The sequence below is a fragment of the Haliotis cracherodii genome, unplaced genomic scaffold (genome assembly GCF_022045235.1).
Source record: "Haliotis cracherodii isolate W230 unplaced genomic scaffold, xgHalCrac1.p SCAF_17, whole genome shotgun sequence".
NCBI lineage: Eukaryota > Metazoa > Mollusca > Gastropoda > Lepetellida > Haliotidae > Haliotis > Haliotis cracherodii.
The window spans coordinates 25,219,803-25,245,532 of record NW_027266272.1 but is presented as its reverse complement, the minus strand read 5'-3'; the positions used below and the strand labels follow the sequence as shown (position 1 = coordinate 25,245,532).

General features: G+C 43.0%; 2 protein-coding genes across 4 annotated transcripts in view; one reads left to right on the top strand and one right to left on the bottom strand.

Moving 5' to 3' along the window:
- LOC139465005 (polypeptide N-acetylgalactosaminyltransferase 5-like) overlaps nucleotides 1–25,730 on the bottom strand; it is a 359,393-nt gene that overhangs the window by 270,254 nt on the left and 63,409 nt on the right. Inside the window, exon 3 of one of the 3 annotated variants that reach the window (XM_071246666.1) lies at nucleotides 10,260–10,368. The exons of 1 other annotated variant lie outside the window; for it this stretch is intronic. The gene's annotated coding sequence lies outside the window, so the exon portion shown is untranslated. The remainder of the gene's footprint in view (nucleotides 1–10,259; nucleotides 10,369–25,730) is intronic. One more of the 3 variants, XM_071246665.1, reaches the window with a different exon arrangement.
- On the top strand, nucleotides 20,091–20,660 carry LOC139464724 (uncharacterized histidine-rich protein DDB_G0274557-like). Its single transcript, XM_071246238.1, has one exon. It carries the CDS (start codon nucleotides 20,091–20,093, stop codon nucleotides 20,658–20,660), a length of 570 nt encoding a protein of 189 aa, XP_071102339.1.

The window sequence follows — 25,730 nt, the reverse complement described above, 5'->3', positions numbered from 1 at the left end:
TAGCGTTGGACGTCTCAACATGCGTGATTTCTGTGCACCCTTTCGAGTTGAGTTGATTGGTTCAACTGTGTCATATGGCCCATCTTTGGTGACTGAGTGTTACTTCTTAGCTGCAGTCCTATCCCAGCAGTCTACAATTAATCATGTCTGGACCAACCAGTGGGTTCACAGCTTGATCCACAATATTCTTGAATCCATACAGGACCTACTCTGCCCTGAAATCCCCACAGGACCTACTCTGCCCTGGAATCCACTCAGGACCTACTCTGTCCTGGAATCCACACAGGACCTACTCTGCCCTGGAATCCACACAGGACCTACTCTGCCCTGGAATCCACACAGGACCCACTCTGCCCTGGAATCCACACAGGACCTACTCTGTCCTGGAATCCACACAGGACCTACTCTGCCCTGAAATCCCCACAGGACCCACTCTGCCCTGGAATCCACACAGAACCTACTCTGCCCTGGAATCCACACAGGACCTACTCTGCCCTGAAATCCACACAGGACCCACTCTGCCCTGGAATCCACACAGGACCTACTCTGCCCTGGAATCCACACAGGACCTACTCTGCCTTGGAATCCACACAGGACCTACTCTGCCCTGGAATCCCCCACATGACTACTCTGTCCTGGAATCCCCCACATGACCTACTCTGCCCTGAAATCCACACAGGACCTACTCTTCCCTGGAACCCCCCACAGGACCTACTCTGCCCTGGAATCCCTAGGGAAACAAGCCTGAGGTACTGAAGACCTGTTCTGTCCTGGAATCCCCACAGGAAGACAAGCATATGGTACTCAAGACAAATTCTGCCCTGGAATCCCCCACAGGATATACTCTGCCCTGGAATCCCTAGGGAAACAAGCCTGAGGTACTGGAGACCTCTCTTGTCCTGGAATCCCCACAGGAAGACAAGCATATGGAACTCAAGACAAATTCTGCCCTGGAATACCTGACATGACTACTTAGCCCTCGAACCTCCATAGGGAGACACGTCTGAGGTACTGGAGGCCTCTTCTGTCCTGGAATCCCCACAGGAAGACAAGCAGGGATAGTGGGGACCTTGTCTGCCACACAATCCCCATTCCAAACAAGCCCGACACATGTAACTAACTGACAAAGTTTACTAACATGATACCCTTTCTAGTAATGTTTAATAACCGGTTCAACCCAGTTTTGTCACAAAAAATCTGTAATTGCCATTATTGACATTTGGAAAACAATTTTGTTAATAACCACAAGAAAGTTTCTGTGACTGTAATCGGTGATTTGGAACAGTAAAGGGCGACATAAAAACATAATTACTTGTGTTGTATTTGATTAATTGCCGATCTGACCTGCAGCCCAGCCACACCGTCAGCCCTAGTGACTGCACATTCTGCATCCTTACCAAACCATAAATATGCTGACTTGGCATAAATGTTTTCCGAATGTGGGAGCAGCGCCAATTCAATATACAATTAACATCGACTAGATGCCTGTTTAAACCTTGTTTTGACCTTCACTCTTGTTCAAGGATGATAAACAACAAACCATAAACGCCACATTGCAGAATCTAGGCTGGCAAAGGACCAAACCCACAAGTCCCAAAAAGATGCCCCCAACTCAAATCAAGGCCAAACAAGCATCAATATGTCCATGAATGTATATTTTTATGCATCAGTTCACACATCTACAAGGGTGTATTTAGGCACTTCAAGAAAGTCAGTTCACCCTTAGCAGTTGTGATTTATCCATCCTTACAATTTTCACTAATTCAGATCAATCAAAAAACCTAAAGATCTCCTGACAACTGCTTCACAAAAAACATTCTCAAATCAGGAACCCCAGTACTTGACTAGCATCTGTAATAATTGAAGTCTTTCAAACGAGTAACAATTTTTTTCAAACTCTCCTATCAAAACCTTTTCACCAAAATGAACTCATAGGGATAAAAAATGACAAAATCGCTTAAATTACTCAAATTTCTTCAGTGGTTCATTTGAAAACCTGATCAGATTTTTCTACTTCGTTGAGACAGCTGGTACAGAGGTTGTGATTACACTGGCCTAATCAGAAGGGGGGCTGGAATATCAAGAAGGCGTTTGGAAACGGATTTCTGAGTAAGAAATTATTAATGATACAAGGCCGTTTAGATTGCAGTGGTATCTGAACCATCCGATCTGGAGGTGAGAAAGTGATCAATGAGGACGAAGACGAAGGGACCTGTTAGCAACTTTTTTTTCAGAGCTGCAGAAAAATGGAGTCCATAAATAAAACTTATCACGGACCCCTACTCACGGCATCCACCATAGGCCTGAGTTATTGGCAAATCAATAGCTTAAGGGAAGACGGCAAACTTGGCCGGATTAATGGCACAAAAAGAACGTCGTTGATGGCTTACTTAGCAAATTTCTGTATCGGCTGCCAGATCTGTAGCTGAAGACATTAAAGCTCGAAGGGTTTATTTTGATTAGTGTCTTGTTATTGCATTTGTTTATAGCCCTGCATGGGTCGTTCATGCTTGGATAGGTTCGAGGATTATAAACCCTCACATCTGAGGGATGGTCTTTGATAAGTACGTTTGCGTAGAGCTCGAGCCATAAATCTTTGAATGAGTGAGTGAGTCATTCATGCTTGGTAGATCTTGAATCTTCACCTTCAGAGTGAGTTAAAAATTAAAATTTGATGTCACATTGTCATTATTTTGACCATATAGCGATGATAGCCTTGGATAAAGAAGGATTGTGTAGAGCTCTAGACATTGATCTGCTATTGAGTGAGAGAGTGACTGAATTTGTGAGTGATTGAGTGAATGAATGTGTATGAGTGAGTAAGTTTGTAAGAGTGGCCGAGTGCTTATGAGTGAATGAATGTGTATGTATGAGTGAGTAAGTTTGTAAGAGTGGCTGAGTGCTTATGAGTGAATGAATGTGTACGAGTGAGTAAGTTCGAAAGAGTGGCCGAGTGCTTATGAGTGAATGAATGTGTATGAGTAAGTTTGTAAGAGTGGCTGAGTGCTTATGAGTGAATGAATGTGTATGAGTGAGTTCGTAAGAGTGGCAGCGTGCTTATGAGTGAATGAATGTGTATGAGTGAGTAAGTTCATAAGAGTGGCTGAGTGCTTATGAGTGAATGAATGTGTATGAGTAAGTTTGTAAGAGTGGCCGAGTGCTTATGACTGAATGAACGTGTATGAGTGAGTAAGTTCGTAAGAGTGGCAGCGTGCTTATGAGTGAATGAATGTGTATGAGTAAGTTTGAAAGAGTGGCCGAGTGCTTATGAGTGAATGAATGTGTATGAGTGAGTAAGTTTGTAAGAGTGGCTGAGTGCTTATGAGTGAATGAATGTGTATGAGTGAGTAAGTTTGTAAGAGTGGCCGAGTGCTTATGAGTGAATGAATGTGTATGAGTAAGTTTGTAAGAGCGTCCGAGTGCTTATGTGTGAATGAATGAGTATGAGTGAGTAAGTTTGTAAGAGTGGCTGAGTGCTTATGAGTGAATGAATGTGTATGAGTGAGTAAGTTTGTAAGAGTGGCCGAGTGCTTATGAGTGAATGAATGTGTATGAGTGAGTAAGTTTGTAAGAGTGGCCGAGTGCTAATGAGTGAATGAATGTGTATGAGTGAGTAAGTTTGTAAGAGTGGCCGAGTGCTTAAGAGTGAATGAATGTGTATGAGAGAGTAAGTTTGTAAGAGTGGCCGAGTGCTTATGAGTGAATGAATGTGTATGAGTGAGTAAGTTTGTAAGAGTGGCTGAGTGCTTATGAGTGAATGAATGTGTATGAGTGAGTAAGTTTGTAAGAGTGGCTGAGTGCTTATGAGTGAATGAATGTGAATGAGTGAATAAGTTTGTAAGAGTGGCCGAGTGCTTATGTGTGAATGAATGTGTATGAGTGAGTAAGTTTGTAAGAGTGGCCGAGTGCTTATGAGTGAATGAATGTGTATGAGTGAGTAAGTTTGTAAGAGTGGCTGAGTGCTTATGAGTGAATGAATGTGTATGAGTGAGTAAGTTTGTAAGAGTGGCCGAGTGCTTATGAGTGAATGAATGTGTATGAGTGAATAAGTTTGTAAGAGTGGCCGAGTGCTTATGTGTGAATGAATGTTTATGAGTGAGTAAGTTTGTAAGAGTGGCCGAGTGCTAATGAGTGAATGAATGTGTATGAGTGAGTAAGTCTGTAAGAGTGGCCGAGTGCTTATGTGTGAATGAATGTGTATGAGTGAGTAAGTTTGTAAGACTGGCCGAGTGCTAATGAGTGAATGAATGTGTATGAGTGAGTAAGTTTGTAAGAGCAGAAGAGTGCTTAAGAGTGAATGAATGTGTATGAGTGAGTAAGTTTGTAAGAGTGGCCGAGTGCTTATGAGTGAATGAATGTGTATGAGTGAGTAAGTTTGTAAGAGTGGCCGAGTGTTTATGAGTGAATGAATGTGTATGAGTGAGTAAGTTTGTAAGAGTGGCCGAGTGCTTATGAGTGAATGAATGTGTATGAGTAAGTTTGTAAGAGCGTCCGAGTGCTTATGTGTGAATGAATGTGTATGAGTGAGTAAGTTTGTAAGAGTGGCCGAGTGCTTATGAGTGAATGAATGTGTATGAGTGAGTAAGTTTGTAAGAGTGGCCGAGTGCTTATGAGTGAATGAATGTGTATGAGTGAGTAAGTTTGTAAGAGTGGCTGAGTGCTTATGAGTGAGTGGATATGTTTTTACGCCGCTTTTAGCAATATTCCAGCAATATCACGGCGGGGCTGAGTGCTTATGAGTGAATGAATGTGTATGAGTGAATAAGTTTGTAAGAGTGGCCGAGTGCTTATGTGTGAATGAATGTGTATGAGTGAGTAAGTTTGTAAGAGTGGCCGAGTGCTAATGAGTGAATGAATGTGTATGAGTGAGTAAGTTTGTAAGAGTGGCCGAGTGCTTATGTGTGAATGAATGTGTATGAGTAAGTTTGTAAGAGTGGCCGAGTGCTAATGAGTGAATGAATGTGTATGAGTGAGTAAGTTTGTAAGAGCGGCAAAGTGCTTAAGAGTGAATGAATGTGTATGAGTGAGTAAGTTTGTAAGAGTGGCCGAGTGCTTATGAGTGAATGAGTGAATGAATGAGTGCATGAGTGAGAGGAAGAGTGCATGAATGAGAGGAAGAGCCCATGAGTGAGAGGAAGAGTGCATGAGTGAGAGGAAGAGTGCATGAGTGAGAGGAAGAGTGCATGAGTGAGAGGAAGAGTGCATGAGTGAGAGGAAGAGCCCGTGAGTGAGAGGGAGAGTCCGTGAGTGAGAGGAAGAGTGCATGAGTGAGAGGAAGAGTGCATGAGTGAGAGGAAGAGTCCATGAGTGAGAGGAAGAGTCCATGAGTGAGAGGAAGAGTCCATGAGTGAGAGGAAGAGTCCATGAGTGAGAGGAAGAGTGCATGAGTGAGAGGAAGAGTGCATGAGTGAGAGGAAGAGTGCATGAGTGAGAGGAAGAGTCCATGAGTGAGAGGAAGAGTCCATGAGTGAGAGGAAGAGTGCATGAGTGAGAGGAAGAGCCCATGAGTGAGAGGAAGTGCATGAGTGAGAGGAAGAGTCCATGAGTGAGAGGAAGAGTCCATGAGTGAGAGGAAGAGTCCATGAATGAGAGGAAGAGTCCATGAGTGAGAGGAAGAGTGCATGAGTGAGAGGAAGAGTGCATGAGTGAGAGGAAGAGTCCATGAGTGAGAGGAAGAGTGCATGCGTGAGAGGAAGAGTGCATGAGTGAGAGGAAGAGTCCATGAGTGAGAGGAAGAGTCCATGAGTGAGAGGAAGAGTCCATGAGTGAGAGGAAGAGTGCATGAGTGAGAGGAAGAGTCCATGAATGAGAGGAAGAGTCCATGAGTGAGAGGAAGAGTGCATGAGTGAGAGGAAGAGTCCATGAGTGAGAGGAAGAGTCCATGAGTGAGAGGAAGAGTCCATGAGTGAGAGGAAGAGTCCATGAGTGAGAGGAAGAGTCCATGAGTGAGAGGAAGTGTCCATGAGTGAGAGGAAGAGTGCATGAGTGAGAGGAAGAGTCCATGAGTGAGAGGAAGAGTCCATGAGTGAGAGGAAGAGTCCATGAGTGAGAGGAAGAGTCCATGAGTGAGAGGAAGAGTCCATGAGTGAGAGGAAGAGTCCATGAGTGAGAGGAAGAGTCCATGAGTGAGTGGAAGAATGCATGAGTGAGAGGAAGAATGCATGAGTGAGTGGAAGAGTGCATGAGTGAAATAGTCCAACAATCCACACCTTCTCTGCACCAGCAGCCCTTGTGACCACTTGATCCACATCCAGTCCGATGAACACAACCACTTTAATCACTCCAAATCCACCACAAGTCCCAGGGGTTTCGAGAGAAAACTAATTTGCCTGTTTGTAACACTGACAGTTGGATACCATCATTCAGGTTAGCAAATTGAAAAAAAATACTTGACCTTTATCTGAGACAAGGTGATTTTTCCTAAAGGTTAAAGACATGCCTGTATCTATATTTCTCTGCTTGAAGATTCTGACCCAGACAATCTAGTGATTGAAAATGTCAGCAACAATCCATGCTGTCATGATGTGAGGACACGCAATCAACTAGTGCTGGCTACCGATAAAGATCACAGAGATCAATAATCGTTAACTAAATATCGATCAATTATAGATAAATATCAAAGAAGTAACTTCTGAGCAAATACGCAAAAGAAATTCCGAAAGAAATCAATATATTTCACTCCATGGTGAGTGGTGGCACCTTTACGCATTGATTACTTTGTGGACTTTAAGACATAACAAAAACAGTTATTTTCTGTCTTCAGCAATATGTATCCTTGTACAAAATGTAAATATTTTCTCATTTTCATAATAATCATCATGATCAGCATGAGGTAAATCAAGGCCATTGCAAACATATAACAGCATTCTGCAAATAAATAATTCAAATCAAGAACCCAAGAGCACCAAACAACTCAAGGTTAAAACAACAAGCTGTTTCTGATTACACAAAGTCACTACATTATTGTTATATTCATTTATAAATTGAATAACGAATATATCAATAATTATAACCCCCAAGGTTACATGATCAATGGTTCTCTTTAAAGCAACAACACCCATTCAAAATATGCCCCAAAAGCAATAATAATTCAACGATGAGTTCTCCAAGTTGGGCATATTTCATTGACTCTTTTCAGGAATGTTTTTTTTAAGAATCCAGATTTTCAAACAGAAGTCAACACGGTCAATGAAACTTGTACCCATTCTTTAACAAACCTTTAGCCCTAGGATTCCTGTGATAACATATTATTTCAACACACAATCAGACTGGTCAATGCTTGAACCTGATTGGTCAATGCTCGACTCAGATTGGTCATGCTCCACTCCGATTGGTCAATGCTCGACACTGACTGGTAAATGCTTGACTCTGATTGGTCAATGCTTGACTCCAACTGGTCAATGCTCCACTTTGGCCAGCCTTAATGTGTAATTTAAAATTTCCTAGGATTCCGGTGTACCCCCACAAACAAACAGAAAATGTCCCACCTGCTTGAAGGAAGCCATTGAGTTATTTCTGGAACTTTCAGAAATTGTAACGTGATTTTTTGGCAAACACTTCTTTAAACCCGAGGCTATAATAATCAGCTGACTGTCACAGGTCGAAACCTCAGGTAACAAGTTGGCCTCCAGGCAAAGGATTATTTGAGAGTAAAGTATTTGAGAGGCCAAAGTAAAGAAATTATTAGGTTTTCATTGACAGTTTTTTCTAAGATGCTGGGAAGAAGGCATTTTATTTTTTTAAGTATTCTTGATTTGCGGACAATAAAATTATGTGTTTGGGATGGAGGACAAAGGGGATAAAAGTCGAATAATTAATTTATCATGGCCTTGGACCTCAGCTTTGATATATATACTACTCAAAAGAAGTTAAAGAAAATATGATTCTTTCATTGTATTTACTTATTCAGTCATAGCATGACAGATAAACTAGAGTAGTACGAAATATCGAGTGTTCTTTAACTTCTTTTGAGTAGTATATTTTAAGTATAAGTTTATTACCAACTTCACGTGTTCTTGTGAGAAAACTTGATAATAAAACAACCGTTTGGAATGGTTGGATCACGGATGCCTTGAGAAGTAAGAATACATTTTTAGAAAGTCCTCTTTTATCAATCCCAAATTTATTAGAAAGATATGCCATTCTGCTTGGCGGAAGTGAGATTGTTATAATTTATATATTGTTTGGTCAGTTATGTTATTTAATGCCACAATATTCCATCGATATGACAGCCGCCTGCAAATGTATATATCATGAGTGTGATTGGTATTACCGACCCCTTTCTACAGAATCTTTTTTCTGATCCTCAAAATTCGGCTTATCCGCGGTTATATACGGTATGAACAACACCAATTATTGCCAAGGTATGACGACATGGGTTCGGGTAAACCGAGATTGACCTCCCTCCTCCAATCCCTTTAGTCGCCTCTTAGGGATGGGATGTGAAACTTGGATACATGGGTTGGTTGGTATAACCTGGACCCGTTGTTAGTCACGTGATATACGTGTATTATGTAATGACAAATATTATCTAGAACTCTATGGTTACACTACAAGTCACTAATTTCATTCTGACTATGAAAAAAATTCCTTCTGACTTTTATATGTTTGAATAAAGATTAAACTTCCGTCAACTTGAGTGTCTGCATGACAAGATCGTTTTATACGAGTGTCTAAAGACACATTTTGCCAGGGCTACGGTCAAACCTTCCCCAATCGGACAGTTGGTAACTGTCTCTTGAGACCTACACAGCTGGTACCCGGGTGGGGTTGTGTAATAGGGGGTGGGTACCTGGGTGGTAAATTTGGACTCGTCCCAGCCCTATCGCCTCTTCTGACTAGTCTAGTTTGCTTGGGACATAGGTACTTTATGTTACATATAAAACGTTTGTAATGTAGATTGATCTGGAAGATTCAATAGCGAATGAGTGAGTGAGTATAACAGCATTTCATTAATATCAGGGCATGTCAAGTTAATGTGGGTTTCACCACAATGGCAAAACCTGCATCACTTGAGGCTTTCCTCCCAAATTAAGCTGACATGCCATTAGGTAACTTGAATACTGTTAAAAGCGGCTTAAACTAAACTCACTCATGACATCCATAAGATTGGAATATCCTTGAGTAATGAGAATAAGATTGTCATATCTAAACATTTGCAGTATCTGAGTGAGTGAGTATGGTTTTATGCTGCTTTAAGCAATAGTCCAGCAATAGCACGGCGGGGGACACCAGAAATGGGCTTCACACTACACCCATGTTGGGAATCAAACCCGGGTCGCCCCGATTATGTTTCTAGGCTTCTCAGCACCATACCCGTGCTCATGGGTTTCACCGAAGTAGTAAACGTCTGAGACCTGCATCACTTCGGGCTTTCCTCCCCCATTAAGCTGACACACCGTGATATAACTGGAATACTGTTAAAAGCGGCGTTAAACCCAACTCACTCACAGACTTCCAGCGATAGCACGGCGGGTGACATCAGAAATTGGTTTCACACACTGCACCCATGTCGGAAATTGAACCCGGGTCCTCGGTGTGACAAGAGAACACTTTAACCACTAGGCTACCTGACTGCCCCTGCAGTATCTGAAAGAATGTCATATCAAGGAACTTGTGTTGATTCTTATCACTATGGAAGGAGTAATTATCTCGTTTGATTAAAAAGAGGAATGGTAAATTGGTAAGGCAACTATAAAGTAACAGTATCACACAACAACACAGATTGTTTCAAAGCTTAAAGACTTTCCACCTTTGACTCTTAATTACTTGGGATCGCCACGGTGGTCTAGTGGTAGGGCGACTGCCCAAAGAGCGGAAGGCCCGGGGTTCGATCCCCTGCCGCGTCATACCAAAAGAACTTAAAATATGGTATTTGGTGTTAGCCCTGTCTGGCGCTGGGCATTTAGGGGCCAAAACAAGGACTGGTCGGCTCTGAGTCAGTATACTGTGTCTGAGTGGGATATTCATGTTAAACTACGGCATGGTATCTCAGTGGGTTAACACTATAAATCGGCATCTGTCCGGACTAGTACAAGCAGCCACACAAACACAAGTGCATGCCTGTCGCTATATAAGTGCAATAATCTTGGACGCGACATTAAACCCCTATTTCACCTCACCTCATAATTACTTGGAATGTTCAAATCATGTACTTTGCACTGACTTCAGTAAACAAACTTAAAATATCCTGCCCTTGTGTTAAGTCAGGGCAATGTTGACGGAACACCAAGCGACAGATTTGCTGAACAAACACTCACCTCTTGTCCGGAGATTACCGAAGTTTCATATGTCCTTGCTCAGCATATTGACCCTGAGTGCACATGATGCTGAGGTCCACAATTGTGTGCCAACTGCATTTGCAATCTGCTAAAACAATTGTTTTGTAACAGTCATCACTGGAATGGAATGCACAGCTTTACAAAAGGGGCTTGGACTTGTGGGGTCATGGCTTATAATAGGAAACTGGTTTGAGAGATAATTAATTACAGATCAAACAAATAACAGATCAAACAAATTAAATTAGTCAAGTACAAATGAAGCTAAAATAACCAAAAGAAAGCTTTTATGGATTTAACACATCATCCATTAGACATGTTAGACCACCTATCAGTCCATTCATTAGACCACCTATCACACCATCCATTAGACCACCTATCACACCATCCATTAGATCACCTATCACACCATCCATTAGATCACCTATCACACCATCCATTAGATCACCTATCACACCATCCAATAGATCACCTATCACACCATCCATTAGACCACCTATCACACCATCCATTAGACCACCTATCACACCATCCATTAGATCACCTATCAGACCATCCATTAGACCACCTATCAGACCATCCATCCATATTCTATGCACTGACAAGTGTGTGTACTATCCACTGACAAGTGTGTGTACTATCCACTGACAAGTGTGTATTCTATCCACTGACAAGTTTGTATTCTATCTACTGACAAGTGTGTATTCTATCCACTGACAAGTGTGTATTCTATCCACTGACAAGTGTGTGTACTATCCACTGACAAGTGTGTGTACTATCCACTGACAAGTGTGTGTACTATCCACTGACAAGTGTGTATTCTATCCACTGACAAGTGTGTATTCTATCCACTGACAAGTGTGTGTACTATCCACTGACAAGTGTGTATTCTATCCACTGACAAATGTGTATTCTATCCACTGACTAGTGTGCATTCTATCCACTGACTAGTGTGTATTCTATCCACTGACAAGTGTGTATTCTATCCACTGACAAGTGTGTGTACTATCCACTGACAAGTGTGTATTCTATCCACTGACAAGTGTGTGTACTATCCACTAACAAGTGTGTATTCTATCCACTGACAAGTGTGTATTCTATCCACTGACAAGTGTGTATTCTATTCTCCCAGGCTCTGCACAGTGACAGATGTCTCCAACTGAGAACATAACCAATTCCCACTACCCATTGGAGCCTTTGTCATCATTTTACAGCTACAGGTAAAAACCTACACATTAATTCTTTTTTGCGTTATTGTTCAAATAATCTATTTTTAGCCAATAGTTGTGGTGGGGCTGTCCTTTCAATTCAAGCCCATGCATGTTTTGACAAACCGTACGGTAATAAATCGCTTGATATGGAATTGGATTTCTAACATCAAGTAGAATTATATAAAAATGTTTCTAATCTTGTTCGCTTAAACTGGCAGCAGATTTCACTTCAAACCATGTCCCTGATGATTGCTTCTCTGATATTTAAACTGATTGGAACATTATTTCAAACCCAAAATTGTAAATCAGTCTATTTATTTTGTGAACCCCAACGGCTGATTTCCTGGAAATCCCTTCTCCAAATTATCAAACAACATTTATCCCTTCAAGGCATGACAGAATACTCGACCACAAAACCCCTCATCCAAACTGAGCACAACATGCTGAAGTTTATTCCAGCCCCTAAAAAGATTTGTCCCTCGCGTTAAATCAAACTGTGGCATTATTCTTTAGTGACGTCATGGACAATGCCTGTTATCTTAAACTGCCCCTATTTGTATTACAGAACACAGAAAATAAAAGCATCATGGGAATTTACAGTGTCATTAACTGTTGCAATGTACACAATTCTACGTTGTTATCTTAAAAAAAAACATCCTGCACTAAACAGGATGCACCTGTGAAATGAAAAATGATAAATTGACGATTCTTTCATTTATACACTCATCTTTTAACAACATCAAACACGGCTGTAATTGTGTTGGACTGAAAAGTATTACATTGTGAAAGATGTTTCTGAAATCAATTCATTAAGAAGAAGTTACCACCAAACATGTAATCAACTGATGTTCAAGCTTTTGACTGACTGTGTTGAAAGTGAGTGTGTGAATATTGTTTCCCAATGCAGCTGTGATAATCCAGCTTTATCACGCCAGGCTGTGAAAAATCCAGCTTTAACACGACAGGCCATGAATAATCCAGCTTTATCACGCCAAGCTGTGATAATCCAGCTTTATCAGGCCACTTTGTGAATAATCCAGCTTTATCATGCCAGGCTGTGAATTATCCAGTTTTATCACGCCAGGCTGTGAATAATCCAGCTTTATCATGCCAGGCTGTGAATAATCCAGCTTTATCATGCCAGGCTGTGAATTATCCAGCTTTATCATGCCAGGCTGTGAGTTATCCAGCTTTATCACGTCAGGCTGTGAATAATCCAGTTTTATCACGCCTGGCTGTGAATAATCCAGCTTTTTCATGCCAGGCTGTGATAATCCAGCTTTATCACGCCAGGCTGTGAATTATCCAGCTTTATCACGCCAGGCTGTGAATTATCCAGCTTTATCACGCCAGGCTGTGAATAATCAAGCTTCATCATGCCAGGCTGTGAATAATCCAGCTTTATCATGCCAGGCTGTGAATTATCCAGTTTTATCACACCAGGCTGTGAATTATCCAGCTTTATCACGCCAGGCTGTCAATTATCCAGCTTTATCATGCCAGGCTGTGAATTATCCAGCTTCATCATGCCAGGCTATGAATAATCCAGCTTTTTCATGCCAGGCTGTAAATTATCCAGCTTTATCACGCCAGGCTGTGAATTATCCAGCTTTATCATGCCAGGCTGTGAATTATCCAGTTTTATCATGCCAGGCTGTGAATAATCCAGCTTTATCATGCCACTTTGTGAATAATCCAGCTTTATCATGCCAGGCTGTGAATTATCCAGTTTTATCATGCCAGGCTGTGAATAATCCAGCTTTATCATGCCAGGCTGTGAATAATCCAGCTTTATCATGCCAGGCTGTGAATTATCCAGCTTTATCATGCCAGGCTGTGAGTTATCCAGCTTTATCACGTCAGGCTGTGAATAATCCAGCTTTATCACGTCAGGCTGTGAATAATCCAGCTTTATCACGCCTGGCTGTGAATAATCCAGCTTTTTCATGCCAGGCTGTGATAATCCAGCTTTATCATGCCAGGCTGTGATAATCCAGCTTTATCATGCCAGGCTGTGAATTATCCAGCTTTATCACGCCAGGCTGTCAATTATCCAGCTTTATCATGCCAGGCTGTGAATTATCCAGCTTTATCACGCCAGGCTGTGAATTATCCAGCTTCATCATGCCAGGCTATGAATAATCCAGCTTTTTCATGCCAGGCTGTAAATTATCCAGCTTTATCATGCCAGGCTGTGAATTATCCAGCTTTATCACGCCAGGCTGTGAATTATCCAGTTTTATCACGCCAGGCTGTAAATAATCCAGCTTCATCATGCCAGGCTGTGAATAATCCAGCTTTATCATGCCAGGCTGTGAATTATCCAGTTTTATCACACCAGGTTGTGAATTATCCAGCTTTATCACGCCAGGCTGTGAATTATCCAGCTTTATCATGCCAGGCTGTGAATTATCCAGCTTTATCACACCAGGCTGTGAATTATCCAGTTTTATCACACCAGGCTGTGAATTATCCAGCTTTATCACGCCAGGCTGTGAATTATCCAGCTTTATCATGCCAGGCTGTGAATTATCCAGCTTTATCACGCCAGGCTCTGAATAATCCAGCTTCATCATGCCAGGCTATGAATAATTCAGCTTTATCAAGCCAGGCTGTGAATTATCCAGTTTTATCACACCAGGCTGTGAATTATCCAGCTTTATCACGCCAGGCTGTGAATAATCCAGACACTAATAGGGATACCAGTTGTTAGCATGCGCAGCACTTGTTCTTCTCAGGGTCACAATCAGCCAGGTCACTCACTCACTGATCACCTGATCCTCACAAGTTGGATCCTACCACAACTACTACCACTATGACTACTACTACCACTGCTTCTGCTACTTCTTCTACCACTACAACTACTACTACTATTACTACTGCTACTGCTATTACCGCTGCTACCACTACCACTGCTTCTGCTACTTCTTCTACCACTACAACTACTACTACTGCTGCTACTGCTACTGCTACTATTGCTGCTACCACTACCACTACTACTACTACTGCTGCTACCACTACTACTACTACTACTACTACTACTACCACTTCCACTACCCATGAAGATCCGGGGTAGGATAGGTCTTCAGCAACCCATGCTTGTCGTAAAAGGCGACTATGCTTGTCGTAAAAGGCGACTAATGGGATTGGGTGGTCAGGCCCGCTGACTTGGTTGATGCATGTCATCAATCCCAATTGCTTGGATCGATGCTCATGATGTCGACCACTGGATTGCCTGTTCCAGACTCGATTGTTTATATGTCATATAGCTGGAATATTGCCGAGTGTGACATTAAACAACAAACAAACAAACAAACAAAAGAAACAGATACATTTCCACCCTCTTTTTCATATTTTCAACAACAATACAATTTACCCATTCCTGGAAAAGGTTCGTACCCATGTTAGGAAACAAACCAAGGCTTTTACCGCGAGCAAACTCTTTAATTGATAACGATCTACTACATTTCTCAGTAACCTAGACCTGTTAACATTTTTGCTGCTTGTTTTCTTCCTTTGTGCCAAGAAACCACCTTGATTGGCTCAATCCATGAAGAAGAGGAAAGAATGGTGTTTGAATCCCGTCAATCAACTGTCAAAACCTTTTTTGTCATCGCAACACTCCTGCATGAAATAAGTTCACATTTTTGTCACGAACAGTGTTTTTACCATACAGTTCAATCACGGATCTGACGTGTGGCTGCAAATCTTCCCTTAAATCCGACCTCAGCTTTCGTCTTTTTCTGAACCAAAGAATCAATCTGATCCTCAAGCATAAAAAAATAATGTCACATGCATGAAGTTCTGCAGGAGAAGAATGGTAAGAATGCCTGACTTTGAAGCACGTCGGGTCCTGTTCTATGCAACTGGGTCTCAGAAAGCTGTCACAGCTAATGCTCCTTGTGTAAAAGAAAACTTGTTTCAAATATTTGTAATTCCTCAATATCCTCAAAAATATGACAAAAGTGTTCTATTCTGAGTGACAACTTAACAGAAAGCTTTATGTGGCTATATGCTCTTGTGCCCAACATCAGGTAAAGATGAGTGGGTCACAGCTTATGTTTCCTGTAGTAAACTCTAATCACGCATTCCTGGAGTTTTAGAGAATAACTGTCAGGAATCTGACAATGTCAAGCAATCTCAAAAAGGTACTAAAGGTAGCCACAGGTCCTCTGTACCCTGTGTGAAACTGAAACATTGTGTCTGTGTAATTAGTGCCCTGTGTGAAACTGAGACATTGTGTCTGTGTAATTAGTGCCCTGTGTGAAACTGAGAGTCTGTGTAATTAGTGCCCTGTGTGAAACTGAGTGTCTGTGTAATTAGTGCCCTGTGTGAAACTGAAACATTGTGTCTGTGTAATTAGTGCCCTGTGTGAAACTGAAACATTGTGTCTGTGTAATTAGTGCCCTGTGTGAAACTGAGACATTGTGTCTGTGTAATTAGTGCCCTGTGTGAAACTGAGACATTGTGTCTGTGTAATTAGTGCCCTGTGTGAAACTGAAACATTGTGTCTGTGTAATTAGTGCCCTGTGTGAAACTGAGACATTGTGTCTGTGTAATTAGTGCCCTGTGTGAAACTGAGACATTGTGTCTGTGTAATTAGTGCCCTGTGTGAAACTGAGACATTGTGTCTGTGTAATTAGTGCCCTGTGTGAAACTGAGACATTGTGTCTGTGTAATTAGTGCCCTGTGTGAAACTGAGACATTGTGTCTGTGTAATTAGTGCCCTGGGGGAAACTGAGACATTGTGTCTGTGTAATTAGTGCCCTGTGTGAAACTGAGACATTGTGTCTGTGTAATTAGTGCCCTGTGTGAAACTGAGACATTGTGTCTGTGTAATTAGTGCCCTGGGGGAAACTGAGACATTGTGTCTGTGTAATTAGTGCCCTGTGTGAAACTGAGACATTGTGTCTGTGTAATTAGTGCCCTGTGTGAAACTGAGTGTCTGTGTAATTAGTGCCCTGTGTGAAACTGAGACATTGTGTCTGTGTACTTAGTGCCCTGTGTGAAACGCTGTGTCTGTGTAATTAGTGCCCTGTGTGAAACATTGTGTCTGTGTAATTAGTGCCCTGTGTGAAACGCTGTGTCTGTGTAATTAGTGCCCTGTGTGAAACTGAGACATTGTGTCTGTGTAATTAGTGCCCTGTGTGAAACTGAGACATTGTGTCTGTGTAATTAGTGCCCTGTGTGAAACTGAGACATTGTGTCTGTGTAATTAGTGCCCTGTGTGAAACTGAGACATTGTGTCTGTGTAATTAGTGCCCTGTGTGAAACTGAGACATTGTGTTTGTGTAATTAGTGCCCTGTGTGAAACTGAGACATTGTGTCTGTGTAATTAGTGCCCTGTGTGAAACTGAGACATTGTGTCTGTGTAATTAGTGCCCTGTGTTAAACTGAGTGTCTGTGTACTTAGTGCCCTGTGTGAAACTGAGACATTGTTTCGGTGTAATTAGTGTCCTGTGTGAAACTGAGTGTCTGTGTAATTAGTGCCCTGTGTGAAACTGAGACATTGTGTCTGTGTAATTAGTGCCCTGTGTGAAACTGAGACATTGTGTCTGTGTAATTAGTGCCCTGTGTGAAACTGTGAAATTAGCAATAGTATAAAGCCTACAAGCACAATCCTACTAAAATCAGATCTTAGTTCTTGCTACCATGAAACAAAGATCTGAGGACATTCTGAAAACATTCAATTACTGGTCACATCAGAACGACCTTTCATCCGACCAATCAGAGCGTTGCTTACCAGATCAGGAAAGTGACAGACGGAATGTGTTTTCTAATCATGCAACCTTGAAAAGGCATATCATGGGATATTCTAAAAGACAGTTACAGCCTGTACGACTGATTCTGTTAAAATCATCGTCTATCTCTCGCTTCAATGGGACAAACATTTAAATGGAAGAGACTTTGCATAGCCCGTGGGGAGGTACAATCTCAGCCACCGATTTGACATTCCAGAATGTTCTTATGTCAAGTTTCAAATTCTGAATCGAGAACTTTGTCAAAAGATTTTTATAAGCGTAGTCTGTAATGCAAGTCGCCAGTTTGAAAGCTGCTTTGGGTCTAGTGACTCTGTTTGAAATGTGCCTCTGTTCATCAAGCAGCAAATGGGTACCCGGTAGAATGAGATGGTGATTGTTAACCTTTCAATGCCTCACAGGCAGCTTTGGCTGTATGAGCCCCAGGGAGGTGAGAACAATTGACTTCACACTCATCCACTGACTGGGGAAATAATGGTACTGGAACATCAGCATTCACTTACGAGGAACCTGGCGGATAATAAACTGACTTACTACTTATCACTGTTTAATGAGCAGCTGAGGTAATAATGTAACTTTACTTTTGCTTTAGGGTATTATTATTATCATCATCATCATCATCATCATCATCATCATCATCATCATCATTATTATCGTCATCATTATGATGATGATGATGATGATTATCATTATTATTATTAGTAGTAGTAGTATTAAAATTATTATATCAGAGTACAAGCTATCTCATATCTTGACTGAATAATTAAATATGAACCATAAAAACTCAAGAATATTATTTCCCATGCATTGTATTTCAATTTGTTCACTTAAATTAAAATTTTTAAGCAATTATTGGATTGGCTTTCATCTATTTTAACTGCTATAAAACAGTGATCTATTAAACTGACAATCTCTTTGAAGATCTTCCACATTGTATGATTGACTGTAACAATCAAAGAATTCGAAACATCATTCGCACTTAACATATCCTGGCAAATATCTTTCACGTTTCAAGAATAAACATAACTCCAATTAGCAGCCAGCCTTTCGGGAAATATTGAAAGTAGTTTGAGAACTCTATTGACGAAACAACCGCCCACATCATGACGAATAACTGTGAATGTCCGTGACAGTCACCTCTGACGAACATCTCCAGTTTAAGCAAGTGAGTGTATCGAAATAGTCATCAAGGTCAATGACAATATTTATGAAGAATGTTCGAAACTTGTCACTAAAATGTCAACAACAGAACCGCCGTTTGTGGCGTGCATGTTGAACTATAGCGTAAACACATCCCAACAAGATCTCTGTTTTCGTGACAGTATGGTGAGATATCGGTAAAGCAAACGCAGGGTTTTTCCTGTTGTTTGAGGTCCTCACCCTGAGACAGTGCATGTTGGCATCCTCGTGTTAGTTGTAGCTGTCATATGAGTGAGTGAGTGAGTGAATGAGTGAGTGAGTGAGTTATGACAAGCATGGGGTACTGCCCTACAATCACCAGGGGAGACAAGCATGGGGTACTGGGGGCATGTACTGCCCTACAATCTCCAGGGGAGACAAGCATGGGGTACTGGGGGCATGTACTGCCCTACAATCTCCAGGGGAGACAAGCATGGGGTACTGGGGGCATGTACTGCCCTACAATCTCCAGGGGAGACAAGCATGGGGTACTGGGGGCATGTACTGCCCTACAATCTCCAGGGGAGACAAGCATGGGGTACTGGGGGCATGTACTGCCCTACAATCTCCAGGGGAGACAAGCATGGGGTACTGGGGGCATGTACTGCCCTACAATCTCCAGGGGAGACAAGCATGGGGTACTGGGGGCATGTACTGCCCTACAATCTCTAGGGGAGACAAGCATGGGGTACTGGGGGCATGTACTGCCCTACAATCTCTAGGGGAGACAAGCATGGGGTACTGGGGGCATGTACTGCCCTACAATCTCCAGGGGAGACAAGCATGGGGTACTGGGGGCATGTACTGCCCTACAATCTCCAGGGGAGAATAGCATGGGGCACTGGGAACCTAGTGCAGATGAGCTGTCTGTGGTTCACAACAGGATGTAGCTGGTCCTGTGGTCCACTGCAGGACAGGGGTGGTTGTGTGGTCCACTGCAGGACATGGGTGGTCCTGTGGTCCACTGCAGGACATGGGTGGTCCTGTGGTCCACTGCAGGACATGGGTGGTCCTGTGGTCCTGTAGTTCACAGCAGGACATGGGTGGTCCTGTGGTCCACTGCAGGACATGGGTGGTCTTGTGGTCCACTGCAGGACATGGCCGGTCCTGTGGTCCACTGCAGGACATGGGTGGTCTTGTGGTCCTGTAGTACACAGCAGGACATGGGTGGTCCTGTGGTTCACTGCAGGACATGGGTGGTCCTGTGGTCCACTGCAGGACATGGGTGGTCTTGTGGTCCACTGCAGGACATGGGTGGTCTTGTGGTCCACTGCAGGACATGGGTGGTCTTGTTGTCCACTGCAGGACATGGGTGGTCTTGTGGTCCACTGCAGGACATGGGTGGTCTTGTGGTCTACTGCAGGACATGGGTGGTCCTGTGGTCCACTGTAGGACATGGGTGGTCCTGTGGTCCACTTCAGGACATGGGTGGTCCTGAGGTCCTGTAGTACACAGCAGGACATGGGTGGTCCTGTGGTCCACTGCATGACATGGGTGGTCCTGTGGTCCACAGCAGGACATGGGTGGTCTTGTGGTCCACTGCAGGACATGGGTGGTCCTGAGGTCCTCTGCAGTACATGGGTGGTCCTGAGGTCCTCTGCAGGACATGGGTGGTCCTGTAGTCCACTGTAGGACAGGGGTGGTCAAGTTGATCATTGTAGAACATGGGAGGTCCACTACAAGACATGGGTGTGGGGTGGGATGAGGAAGGGTATGAATCCATCCTCATCCACATCCAATCCCACATCCATCCTCATCCTCATCCCAGCCCACATCCATCCTCATCCTCATCCCAGCCCACATCCATCCTCATCCACATCCCACATCCATCCTCATCTACATCCCACATCAATCCTCATCCACATCCCAGCCCACATCCATCCTCATCCTCATCCCAGCCCACATCCATCCTCATCCTCATCCCATCCCACATCCATCCTCATCCTCATCCCAGCCCACATCCATCCTCATCCTCATCCCATCCCACATCCATCCTCATCCACATCCCACATCCATCCTCATCCACATCCACATCCCACATCCACCCTCATCCACATCCACATCCCACATCCATCCTCATCCCATCCCACATCCATCCTCATCCACATCCACATCCCACATCCACCCTCATCCACATCCACATCCTACATCCACCCTCATCCTCATCCACATCCCACATCCATCCTCATCCTCATCCCATCCCACATCCATCCTCATCCTCATCCACATCCTAGCCCACATCCATCCTCATCCTCATCCACATCCTAGCCCACATCCATCCTCATCCACATCCCACATTCACATCCCACATCCATCCTCATCAACATCCCACATCCATCCTCATCCACATCCCACATTCACATCCCACATCCATCCTCATCCACATCCCACATCCATCCTCATCCTCATCCCAGCCCACATCCATCCTCATCCACATCCCACATTCACATCCCACATCCATCCTCATCAACATCCCACATCCATCCTCATCCCAGCCCACATCCATACTCATCCACATCCCACATCCATCCTCATTCACATTCCATATCCATCCTCATCCACATCCCACCCCACATCCATCCTCATCCCATCCCACATCAATCCTCATTCTCATCCCACATCCCACATCCATCCTCATCCACATCCCACCCCACATCCATCCTCATCCACATCCCACATCCATCCTCATCCTCATCCCACCCCACATCCATCCTCATCCACATCCTAGCCCACATCCATCCTCATCCTCATCCACACCCCACATCCATCCTCATCCACATCCCACATCCATCCTCATCCCACCCCACATCCTCATCCACATCCAACATCCATCCTCATCCACATCCCACATCCATCCTCATCCTCATCCCACCCCAGATCCATCCTCATCCACATCCCATATCCCACATCCATCCTCATCCTCATCCACACCCCACATCCATCCTCATCCACATCCCACATCCATCCTCATCCACATCCCACCCCACATCCATCCTCATCCTCATCCACACCCCACATCCATCCTCATCCACATCCCATATCCCACATCCATCCTCATCCTCATCCACACCCCACATCCATCCTCATCCACATCCCACATCCATCCTCATCCTCATCCCACCCTACATCCATCCTCATCCACATCCAACATCCATCCTCATCCACATCCAACATCCATCCTCATCCACATCCCACATCCATCCTCATCCCACCCCACATCCATCCTCATCCACATCCCACCCCACATCCATCCTCATCCACATCCAACATCCATCCTCATCCACATCCCACATCCATCCTCATCCACATCCCACATCCATCCTCATCCCACCCCACATCCATCCTCATCCACATCCAACATCCATCCTCATCCACATCCAACATCCATCCTCATCCACATCCAACATCCATCCTCATCCACATCCCACATCCATCCTCATCCACATCCCACATCCATCCTCATCCCACACATCCAAACCAATTCAAAACAACCTGCAGAGAGAAAAGCACCTCAGCATTTTCAACATCAGAACCTCACTGCACCCTACAACCACAACACACGTCCCATTCTGAGAGAACAGCATGATATAATGACAACAAATGTTGTTACTCACATCATATTTCCAGGCAATCACAGTTGATCTACACAGACTTCCAACAGGAGAAATCACTGCACAAAACCAGTGTAAAATCCAACCACAAACTGTTGGTCTCCTATCAGCCACAAGAACACTTTCACTGTAAAGTAGCAGATTAATGTCACCATCGCTCGACTGCGGCACAGGATCAGGATTAGGGTTCAATTCTCAGGAGTCTCACAAGATAGGTGCCAATGCCAGAATTATCTGACTGAAATCCTCGTCGAAATCACACACAAATTAAAGATTTTCTCACATACACAATGTTTTGTCTGAAGATGTCCCTGCTAATGGCTGGCAATCAATACAATCTCGCTTGCTCGGACAAAAGGCGATGCAAGAATCCTGCCGCGGTCTCACACCAGGGTGACAAATTTTCGGCCATGTCTGCCACGTCTGTCTGCATCCCTCTCGCGGTGAGGGATCGTACCCGTTCCTTTCAACAGGTGCTTTGTACCACAAGTGCAATGATTTTTCTAAATAAATTTGAAGAAGACTCACTTGAGCCACACTTGAAACTTTATTGCGCTCATCGGCTCAGACAAATCAAATTTGCCTCAAATCAATGTCCTGTCTACCAATACATACCTAGTCAAATCTATTTTCAAGTGATAGTCCTTGATGTGGCGTGTCTTGAAAGGTCACAGATTCTAATATAAGAAAACCGGTGGATTTTATTGAAAAACGATTTCTCCTCTCAGCGAAACCCACAACTCCTTCAGTTTCTAAGACACCATGAAACTGCTACCGATTTTAAAATCTATATTTTCTGAATAAAAGAAAACTTCCCCAAATTGCATGGAAAAGAGGCTCCAGCTTAGTAGTCATTCTTGACTCTCAAATCTGTGAACTGAATTAAAATTCAAAACAAGGTTATACACAAAATGGTCATTGTTTCTAGAAGGCCATTTCATCGACTTCATGAATACATAGTTGTGTAAAAAAACTGTCAAATGACCTTCAAAGGTTAAATTCCCTCTTGTGCATGCAAGTCTGCCTTCAATCAGCTTCAAATATAGCTAAGACTTTCACAATTTCTTGAATTAGATTGGGTCATCATCAGTGCTTCTCCATCTTAATATTTGTGTGAAAAAAACCAGAAATAATATACTCTTACGCCATACACATATTTCCATTAGAGTGCGAAAAGCCATAAAAGCAGGGATTGAGAAAGGGCAAGGTCCTCATGGAATTTTTAATCATCCCGTTCCTGAATCTAATCTGATTCACTTTGTGTTTCGCACAGAAAGTGTGGACATTTTTTACTAACAGGCAGTGGCCAAAAAGTGCTGTACAATCTGTACGGTATATCTGGTAATAGGTTTGATCCTTAAATACCTACACCTTGAAAGTTTGTTATGGTCAATACAAGTTATGACAAACTTCCCCATTGATGTTAATCTCCATAGGTAACTCTCGCTCTCTCCAAACCAACCAATCCTTGTTTTAGCCCCTTATTGCTGAGCAACAACTAGGGCTGGGACAAGTCCAAATTTACTACCCGGGTACCCGCCACCCTATTTCCCGGCCCTACCCGGATACCCGCTATAGGTCTCAAAAGTTGGGTACAAAATGTCCGAAAGTGAAATTGTTTTACCGCAGCCCTGGCAAAAACTATTCAGATATACGTATAAAACGATCTGATCATGTTTAATCTGCAGTTGATAGACACTTTATCCTTACTCAAACTTATAAAAGTCAGAACGAATGCCTGCATAGTGAGAAAGAAATGTGAACATTAGCTATACTCGTAGTGTAACCATTGAGTTTGATTGTTAATGTCATTAAACAGTATGTCACGTGACTAACCACGGGTCCAGGTAGTCATGTGGGTACCCGGGTCCTACTCAGGACCCACTCAGTCCGAGTACCCGAGTTACCCGTCCCAGCCCTAGTAACAACAAATACCATGTTTTAACATCTTTTGGTACGACACAGCTGGGGACTGAACCCCCGTATCTTCCGCTCTCCGTGCTGACGCTCTACCACCAGACCACGGACGCGGTTGCCAGTCCATGACACCTGTGACTGATAATTTCATCGATCATTCATACAGTTTCCTAATTAAAGTAACAGAGACAGGATGGACTGTGTTCTGTTTGCTGAAGTTCTTTTACAGTGAAATTGGTGTCTGACTTGGGTTTAATGCTGCTTTGAATCCTGTTTCATATCTCAGCCTAATGTGGAAGCTAAGCCAATTTGATTCAGGTTGGTGACATTCACTACTTTGGGGAAACCACAAATGTAAAGCGCTGACAAGCAAAGGATCATTATCAAACCCATGGCAGCAGATCCTGACACACCTAAGGAACACAACTCTGTTTAAGAACACCTGGGTTCAATCCCCCGTTAGATGATGGTACTTGTTGTTTCCCTACCTTGCGCTCAGGATTAAGGGGCTAAAACAAGGACTGGTCAACTCGGAGTCAGTATACTGTGTCTGAGTGGGGTATTCATGTTAAACTGCAGCATGGTATCTCAGAGGGCTAGCACAGTAAAATCTTTATAAACGTTAAACGAAGTAAATTCAAAATTAGTTTTTCAACTTCAAACAATTACAAGTCAATACATTTTACTGACAAACAGATGGAAAGCAATAATCCAAAGCAAACATCAAGCAAGATTAATCTGCTGAGGTGAAGTAACAGGGTAGTATTCTAACTCGCTGAGTAAACTCCCACGGGTGAGGTGGACACACAAACGTCATGTGACATTCTCTCCTATCCAATCAGAATTAGGAAACTACCAATACATCAAGTGTTTACTTCAATGTGGAATAACATTCCCATCAAACGTCCATTTCCAATAATCAATAGCCGTCGAGGTGATATGCACACACGACAATCAAATTTTCCCCACCAGAAAAGCATGTTTAAAGAGACCAGCCTCTCTATCAACGACACGTGCTGCCCCCAAGGGACCAACAAATCAGCCAATCACAAACATTCCATGCCAACAGTTGGCAAAAAGTACTGTACTTCAACACCTTCTTAATTGCCTTTTGAGGATTGAGGAGCTGCATCGAGAGGTTGAGTTGGCAGTAAACATTAATGGGTTTTATTTCACCTGTGACACTGCCAATCATAATTTGCTGTTAAAAAAGATGATTTTTTATTAATTTTTGATTGTCAAGATCAGTTTGTGTCTTGGCAGGTCATCAAATTGTGAATGTTTTGTGTGAAGGAGCGTTTGTGTTAGTTACAATTGATTTAAATTTGCAATGGAATGAAAACCACATTGGCCACGTGTCAGAACTTTTGAAGAGTTTGGCACGTAAGACTCCATTGTAAAGGATATTAACTTTAACCTGTTTACAATTTTCGGGGCATTGGAGTGGCCTCGTTGTCAAAGCATTCGCTCGTCACGCCGAAGCCCTGGGTTCGATTCCCCACATGGGTACAATGTGTGAAGCCCATTTCTGGTGTCCCCCGCCGTGATATTGCTGGAATATTGCTAAAAGCAATGTAAATCCATACTCACTCACTCATACATTTTTTTCTTGCATGTCTAACACAACTTTAAACATCTATTAAGCAGTGTGTCTATGAATATATATCTTTGATTGGCATTTTGATTGAACATGAAGACTTGAATTTTTTATCGATAACAAGTTCTCCATAATGTGTCATGATGCTTCAGAAGCAGCAGTGAAAGTCTGTGAGGTAC